The sequence below is a fragment of the Clupea harengus genome, chromosome 19 (genome assembly GCF_900700415.2).
Source record: "Clupea harengus chromosome 19, Ch_v2.0.2, whole genome shotgun sequence".
Lineage (NCBI taxonomy): Eukaryota > Metazoa > Chordata > Actinopteri > Clupeiformes > Clupeidae > Clupea > Clupea harengus.
The window spans coordinates 21,485,243-21,494,284 of record NC_045170.1 but is presented as its reverse complement, the minus strand read 5'-3'; the positions used below and the strand labels follow the sequence as shown (position 1 = coordinate 21,494,284).

Genomic DNA, 9,042 nt, shown 5'->3' with positions numbered 1-9,042 from the left:
CAATTATGCTTAGCATAATTAGACTGTTGGCGTATGTGACCGACAGGTTTATCTGTCTGCTGGCATGTATGGCAGCTCATAAAACACAACCTGTCATTACCTTATCACACAATAATTAAATCTGAGACACAACAACTTCCTCTGGATGACGGGGCATTGTCGACCCCACCCCTACCTGGGCATATAAGTGGGTGTCTGCTCTGGGGTGATGCTCACGTTGACATCTAGGATCTCCACCACCTGAAGTCCGCGCTCAGCATCACCAGTGTCTGCGTTCGTCTCTGCCTCTCACTGAACAAACAGAAACACCGCTCTCAGTCTCACGATGGCTAAGGTGTTATGGGCCATCATCGCCGTGGCAGCATGCATTGTTATGGGTGAGTTGGTAGTAGTGGTTACTGACCACACTGAGGAGAGAACAGCCATCATTCTGTCTCTTGTATATTCTATTCTTGCTTGTGGCTTTTCATTTGATGAGATAAAGGATACATTTACAACCCAAATTAGGAATGGGATATATTTACATGGATACCTGGAAATAACTGCATGGTTTCAAACAAATATAAGCTAGGGAAATGTCCTGGTCATGCTAGATTTTAAAGATGCTCACACCAGAGTATTTTATCATTCTATTCTAAATGGAAATTACAAATGTGATTATGGTGAAACCTGTTTTTGTTGTTGTCCTTCAGAGAAATCTCTGTGTGAAATACATTTGTATCTGAAAAGTCCAACAGAACTTAATAGATGTGTTAATATACTTTATACCGCACTTTAGGAAAATTACGTCAGTTATGGAAATTATGATTCCATAACTGACGGAGGTTTTCCATTCCACTGACAGTTATATTTAAAGAACCTGTAAGAGGAAATAAAATGAAAGGATTTCATTTGTTTCCAGTAGCTCACCAGGTAAGGCTGCCATTCATGGACAAAATAGATACACACAGTGCTAATTCACTTTAGATCTGTACTACATTAGCATCTACTGAATAAGTACATGTAGGTAATCCATGATTGCCTCTAGAGTAACAGAAGACTCCATAAGTCTCCATAAGTCATCAACACAGTTCGACATCAGTCCTCTTTATGGGGTCCAACCCTTTCATATACAAGTGAAAAGCATAGTTTTGTGTTTCTGTACTGTTCAGGCATCCTTTGTGTTTACTAGCATGTGGTATGTTTACTAGCATGTGGTATGTTTACTAGTGTGTTGTATGTTTACTCCGTTGAATAGGGTGTATTGTTGAAGTAGCTCAGCAGTTGGATCTTCAAGCACATTTAGAGGCCTCTAAGCTAGGAAGCTGGAGAGTCTAATGATTATCTAGGATGCGGTGACTCAAGTACTTTTCTCTTGTAGAGGACTGAACACTTTTGTGCTTTGTGACAGAGTGTTCACAGATTGGTTTGTAGGCCTAGGTCATCAAATGACTAAGAGGCAACATTGTGAATTCTGTCTCTATCTTTGAATGGCCATGATTTCATCAAATGTGAAACTAATGACAGTTTTTTAAGTATATCACTTTTTCATTTCATTTTTTAATTATATCAGTTATCAATTATATTTTTGTCATCACTTTTTTGTTTTTGTCCCTCATTCCTGCCTGTTGAGTCTTTGAAGTGTAAATTGCAATAGTCTTTATAATTACTAATGAAAGGTTAAAACATGGTTTTAATCACAATTTCCATCCCCTCTTTTTCATTTGATTCAATGAAATTAAAACGAAATAAATTGATAAAATAATGTCTTTTTTATTTTGTGTCCCTGCTTCCTGGCAGCGGAGTCTCTGAAGTGTAAGACGTGCTCTGTGGGGCTGCTGGGGTCGTGCCTGCAGAGCTCTGAGCAGAACTGCACTGGCTCTGAGGACAGGTGTTTTACTGGAAAAGCAGGTAAGGTGGAACAGGTGCTTAACACAACAATACCAACAACACCCACCACACCTAGACTAGTTTCACTCACTTACCCCCATGCCACCCCCCTTCTCGCTCACACACACACACACACACACACACACACACACACACACACACACACACACACACACATACATTCACCACACACACACTCATCTTTTCTTCTTCTATGAGAGAAAGTGAGAAAGTGTAAAAGAAGGTAGCAAAAGAAGGGATAAAAGAGAGAAAGTATCAAAGGATGAATAAAAGAAAGAAAAAAGATAAATGTATGAATGAAAGAAAGACAAAGAAATAAAGAATGAGTCTTTGCCTTACATGCCTTTCCTCCTCTTCAGAGTTCGACGTCTCTGGAGCGTTGAGTTTTGAGACCAGTGGTTGTCTGGCCAGCTCCTCCTGCGTGAACTCCACCGGCACCATCCTGGGCGTAGGTTTCACCATCACCCGAACCTGCTGTAGCACGGACCTGTGCAATGCAGCCAGCACCACCCACCTCCCCATCACCACAGCTCTCAGTGCAGCACTACTGGTGTCTGTCTGGGCCAGCGGAATGTTCTAGAACTAGAAAGGCCTTCTTCCATTTAAGACTGGGGCCTAACCGGTGAATAGCCTCAGTCTTAGTTTCCATTAGGAGTTGTAATATTGGGGACATTCGCAAACGCATAGAAACGTCTAAATGGTGCTTAGCAACGCTGTAAGATGTATATGTATAAGCTATTCATCAACTTTTGAAATGTAAAATGTATTCCTGAAAGACAAGATATTGACGCTACCATTAACCACCTTAGTATTTATCATTTAACTGGACTAGATTGATGTAAAAGAAGGGCCTTGTGAAAGTACCTTACAGAGTCACCTAAGGTTAGGCCTCACCTAAGATGTACGCGTCTCAAGAGGTGCATACACCTCTGCATATATGACATTCTTTGATCTAATCTCCAATAGGTGCTCCTTTAAACAAACATATTGGACTGGAGGATATATAAATTGTGTTTACAAATAAAATATTATGTTTAATCTTTGATGACATGTGTAGTTTTCTACTCATTAAGGACTAATTTTAAGGACTTTTAAAGTGATGCATTTAGATTGTATCAAATTCAGTCCTATTTAAATCCAATTTCCCATTGTGGCATGATGGTGAAACATGATACATATTCTGCTGATTCATCCATACACTAAAACTCTTTTTTTTATTTCTATTTCACCTTTAGAAATGACAAACAGTTTTAAAGTACCTCACAGAAACACTCTATGTCTATGATGTCAGTACTGGGGAAATTCTCCTTCAGCCAACACAGAGCATTGACCTTTCAGCTAATGCTAACTGTGGAAAGAAACCAAGGAACCTGCCAAACACCATTCCTGCCTGTCACAAGAAATTCACAGGTGTTAACCAGCCATCATTCACCCTGTCATTGTGCTGTCTGGAACTGACTGATGTAGTGGCGGGGTTTTCCAAACAGCCATAAAGATGTACCTTTAGGCCCAGCTGTATTCTCTGCCCTAGTAGCACCTAGTTTCCTCTTCACTGAGCACCATGGGGACGACTATGTGGATGGCCACTGCCATGGTGATATTCATCAGTGCAGGTAAGCCATTTGAAATGCTGCTGAGGTGGTGATCCTGTGTGTAAACTGTTACAGTAGAATGTGGGGATCCTGTGTGTAAACTGTGACAGTAGAATGTGGGGATGCTGTGTGTAAACTGTGACAGTAGAATGTGGGGATGCTGTGTGTAAACTGTTACAGTAGAATGTGGGGATGCTGTGTGTAAACTGTTACAGTAGAATGTGGGGATGCTGTGTGTAAACTGTTACATAAGAGTAGGCTGATGCTCTGGAATAGTACAATGTGTGGTTGGTTAGGTGATATGAGTTCAGAATATTTTGAGGAATCAGAAACTGTAAGTGCAGTATGGTTTGAGTGATCAGGTACTGTAATTACAGAATAATTTGAGAGGTCAGGTAGTGTGATTTAAATGACAGGTGCTGAGAGGCTTTAAGCACAGTATGGTTTGTGTCAAGGCACAGCTCTATCTGGAAAATGGTGTTTGTCCAGTCCCACAGGTGTTGGACATACTGGACATCTGCATTGGCTGAAAAGGAGATCTTTACATAACTCTACACATTAAATCATGTTGCAGTACATTTGGACAGTTTTAACTCCCTGAGTTGAGTTTAAAAAAAAAATGTCAGCTCTTTCTAGCTTTTACTAGACAGGGCAGTGGAGAGGACACAGACAATGAGTGGTAGGGAGATGTACAGAGAGGGATTGAGAAAGGATCCAAGCCTACTTGACATAATCCAGGTTCTTCATGGGCACTCAGGCCTGGTGTGGGATATCAATGTGTGACCCCCACTCCCCAAACTAATTAAGTTAATACATTTAAAAATGTGTAGGTTTGTTCTATCAATGAGGTGCTCTGTAAAACAGCAACTTATATCCACTCAATTAAAACATGTGGTCAATTGCATTGTATTTTAATAAAACAGTTTTACATTAGTGACATCGCAGACATTTTAAATAGCATTTCCAATGATTTTTTTAAATTTTTTCTATTCGATACCGTGAACAAAGGGTCGTTGAAACAGAAGATGTTCTTTTCCTGGTTATAGAGTTTTAGAACATACTGAGCACTTACATCCCAAAATGTTATCTGATGCGAACGCGGATCTAGGCCAGGTCTAAACTATAAGAGAAGAAAATCTTATTCTAATCTTATTCTTTAATCTAATCTCCTGCTTCTAAGATTTCTAACCATGTGGACCAAATATCTCTTATGGACTTAAAGGAGAGATTTCAAACGTCACAAATCTTTTTTACTCAAATGTTTAGACATTTAGACGTTTAGACAATATTACCCTCTCTGTTTCTCTCTCAAGACAAGGGGGTGGGGGTGGGGCACAAATTTTCACAATAAAGTAGATTCAACTAGTCAAATCAAATCAAATCAAACTTTATTTGTACGGCGCATTTCATACAAGGAAGTAACACAATGCGCCTCACAGTAGGAAAGAAAAGGGGGGGGGGGGGGGTTACACTTGTATAAAACACACAGATTTTCAAGAGATAAATGAATAAAATAAAATAAACGTACTAACCGCACTGCCACAGTAAAGGACTACTCAGCACGGTCATCGTCAAACTAAGCTGCTGGGGGGGGGGGGGTTACAAACACTTGTAAAGAGACACAGATAAGTAAATAAATAAATAAATGTTACATTAATGTTAAATAAATACATTTTACAAGTTACAAAACACTTATAAAAAGACACAGATTTTGCCAGAGATAAATGAACAGGAAATTACGTACTAACCGCACTGGCACCATAAAGGACTGCTCAGCACAGTTATCGTCAAACTAAGAGACAGCTGCTGGGGGGGGGGGGTACAAATACTTGAAAAGAGACAGAAATAAGTAAATAAATAAATGTTCCATAAATGTTAAATACATTTTACAGTGAGTGATAAGCTAGATCAAAGAGGTATGTCTTAAGTGCATGTTTAAAGGTTTCAACCGTTTCGGCCATTCTTAGGTATTCTGGCAGAGTGTTCCAAAGGTTGGGGGCATAGAAACTAAAAGCTGCTTCCCCATGTCTCTTTGTCCTGGCTTTTGGAACTGTTAGAAGTTCAGTGCCGGAGGACCTCAGGGATCTACTGGGTGTGTACCTTGAGAGCATGTCTGTTATATATTCAGGTGCATGACTATGGAGTGATTTATAGACTAGTAGGAGAACCTTGAAATCTATTCTAAAACTAACAGGTAGCCAGTGCAGTGATTTTAATACTGGTGTGATGTGCGCTCTCCGTCTTGTTTTAGTGAGGACTCGCGCTGCTGCATTCTGTATTGTTTGTAGTTGACTAATGGCTTTTTTTGGTAGACCAGACAAAAGCGAGTTACAGTAGTCTAGCCTGCTCGTGATAAACGCGTGCATCAGTCTTTCGGTGTCAGCCTGAGCGAGAAACGGTTGCACCTTAGCAATGTTTCTTAAGTGATAAAAAGATGTTTTAATTATATTTTTGATATGGGTTTCAAAATTGAGATCTGAGTCAAGTATGACGCCTAGGTTTCTGGCTTGGTGCTTGGTGTTAAGTGCTAGTGTTTTTAAGTGTGCAGTTAGTTTCTCTCTCTCGTTTTTTTCACCAATGACTAATACCTCTGTTTTATCTTGGTTTAGCTGGAGAAAGTTTTGTGACATCCATACATTTATATCAGAAATGCAATTTACCAAACAATCAATAGAGCTGTAGTTGTTGGGTGTTACAGAAATATAGAGCTGGGTGTCATCTGCATAGCTATGATAGTCGATGTTGTGCCTCCTAATTACACTACCAAGGGGTAGCATGTATAGACTGAAAAGTAAGGGCCCTAAAATGGATCCTTGAGGGACCCCACAGGTCATACAAATGTTTTTTGAGCTGTGGTCTCCGAGGGCGACAAAGTATTCCCGGCCAGTTAGATAGGTCCTAAACCAGTTTAGGACCGGACCAGTGAGGCCAACCCAATTTTCAAGTCTATCAATAAGGATATTGTGATCAACAGTATCAAAGGCTGCGCTCAGATCCAGAAGGGCCAAGACAGATAGTTTTTTGGAGTCAGCATTAATCCTGAGATCATTTACAACCTTGACTAATGCCGTTTCTGTGCTATGATTGGAGCGAAAACCAGATTGGAAGGTGTCAAATGCACAGTTAGCATCTAGGAAATTATTTAACTGTTTAAAGACAATTTTTTCCAGGATTTTGCTTAGAAAGGGAAGGTTAGAGATGGGTCTAAAATTGTTTAGAACTGAAGAGTCTAAATTGCTTTTCTTCAGGAGGGGTCTCACCAGGGCAGTTTTAAGTTCTGATGGGAAAATACCTGTAAGCAGGGAACAGTTTATAATGGCTAGAATGTCCTTAGACACAGAGTCAAAGATGGTCTTAAAAAATTTGGTGGGAAGGGGATCAAGAGGGCATGTAGACGGCTTCAGTTGTGACACTATTTTGCTCAGCATTTCTATATCAGCCAGTGCAAAAAAGCTCATACTGTTACAGCATGGTGGAAGGGGATCAGAAAACAAGACATTTGGAATTTCTTGAGCAATATTTTTCCTAATGTTCGTTATCTTATCTCTGAAGAATGCTGCAAATTCCTCACATTTGGAGGTGGAAAAGAGACTATCATCTACTTTAGGTGCAGGATTTATAAGGCCGTCTATTGTTGAAAAGAGGACCCTGGAATTGTTAGAATTTGTAGATATCAAATTAGAGAAATGATCCTTCCTAGCATTTCTTATTGCTTTATTAAAGACTGAAAGTTTATCCTTAAAGATATCAAGGTGGACCTGTAGCTTGGTCTTTCTCCATGTACGCTCAGACCTTCTGCAGGATCTCTTAAGTTTAATAATTTCCTCATTTCTCCATGGAGCTTTTTGTTTGGCTAAAACCTTTTTTTGTTTCAATGGTGCTACAGAGTCAAGTGCTGTCCTTAATTTTGTATTTAGAGTAGTTACTAGATCATTAACACATGATGGCCCCGTATCTGGGTTTTTTGCACTAGTTATGTTCATCATTACTTTGAAATTCTCAGCTGCTGCAGAGTTAAGATAGCGTTTCTTAATAAAACATTCAGCACTATTTCTAACTTTAGGTACCAGTGCTGTAAAGAAAATACAAAAGTGGTCAGAAAGAGCAAGGTCACAGATAGACGATATAACAGTTGTAAGACCCTTTGTAATAACTAGATCAAGGGTGTGGCCACGGTTGTGAGTGGGTTCAGTGATGTGTTGTGTAAAGTCCATGGAATTCAAGAGATTCATAAAATCCCGGGCCTTTGAGTCGTTCCCATTATCAACATGTATGTTAAAATCACCAGTGATAATAATCTTATCGTAGTTTGTGTGTATAATGGAGAGTAGTTCTGAAAAGTCTGTTAGAAAAGTGGGACATTGCTTGGGTGGCCTATACACAGTTACTGTCAGAACAGGAGGCTGGCACTTTAGAACTATGGCATGATATTCAAATGAGGCAAAATCATCGAAGGAGATGCTCCTGCAGCACAGGGCATCCGTGGTTATGGTGGCTGTCCCGCCCCCTTTTTTACCTGTTCTAATGGACTGAAAAAAGCTATAATTGGGAGGGGATGCTTCAATAAGAGCTGCAGACCCATTTTTGTTTAGCCAGGTTTCTGTTAAAAACATACAGTCTAATTTACGTTCACATATAAGATCGTTAATGAGAAATGTTTTCCCTGATAGTGACCTAATATTTAGTATTGCCATTGAAATATTTTCTGGATATAGTGGCTCACAGGAAGGAGGAATATGCCGGGGTATAGATAGAATATTTGCTGGGCTTCTATTGTTTCTATTGTATCTATGGCCTTTGTTTTTAACTGTGCGTTGGGTAGAGATTAAAACTGGAATAGGATTATAGGCGCATGCCATAATATTATATGAAGCAGCCTGTTCTGAGGTAGTGGTGTCATATATTGCTTTGTAGATTTTGGTGTGTTTAATTGTGTTTTCTGTTTCTAAACTGAGCTAAACTATATGTTCAAGAAGCCCCTCAATTATACCACTAAAGAGGCCTTAATCACACAGTCAACACTTGCAGAAAGTAGCTACAGATTGGGAAGCAAACCACATTAGAAGTAGTGCAAACAACCAGCACAACAAGATATGATGTTCTTACACCGAAGGTCACATACTAGCTGCAAAGACTCTGGAGAGAAATGTCTCTCCACCCTATCTGTAGGCTTTCTTATTGACCCTCATTTTCACTTTTTTATTGAGGCCAATTTGATGCACATAGCCATTGTAAATCAGGTCACAGTGATGATCTACTACAACACCCTTACATTAAGAGTTAATCACACTGTGAGAGGTATTGATGTTTTCACTCAAACCCTTGCATTACATATGAAAATACACCTACACTTCTCACATTGGCCTATGATAAAAATACTTGAAAGCTGTTGTCTTAAACTGTTTCTCCCAAGGGAATTTGAATTGAAATTGATTGAATGGATACATAAATGAAACTAAAATGACACTCACATCTTGGTCTCCTGAGCTTCAAAGATCCATCTTTGAGAACTAAAATGTTCCTATGGGGCGACCTGTTCCAGAGTCAGCTAGTATTTGGC

The 9,042-nt window shown here is 39.6% G+C and overlaps 1 protein-coding gene across 1 annotated transcript; it reads left to right on the top strand.

The window, feature by feature from the left end:
- Nucleotides 1–325: 325 nt before the first annotated feature.
- Nucleotides 326–2,470, top strand: lye (lymphocyte antigen-6, epidermis). Its single transcript, XM_042710742.1, has 3 exons — nt 326–377; nt 1,780–1,890; nt 2,250–2,470. Exons 1-3 carry the CDS (start codon nt 326–328, stop codon nt 2,468–2,470), a joined length of 384 nt encoding a protein of 127 aa, XP_042566676.1.
- Nucleotides 2,471–9,042: the final 6,572 nt, after the last annotated feature.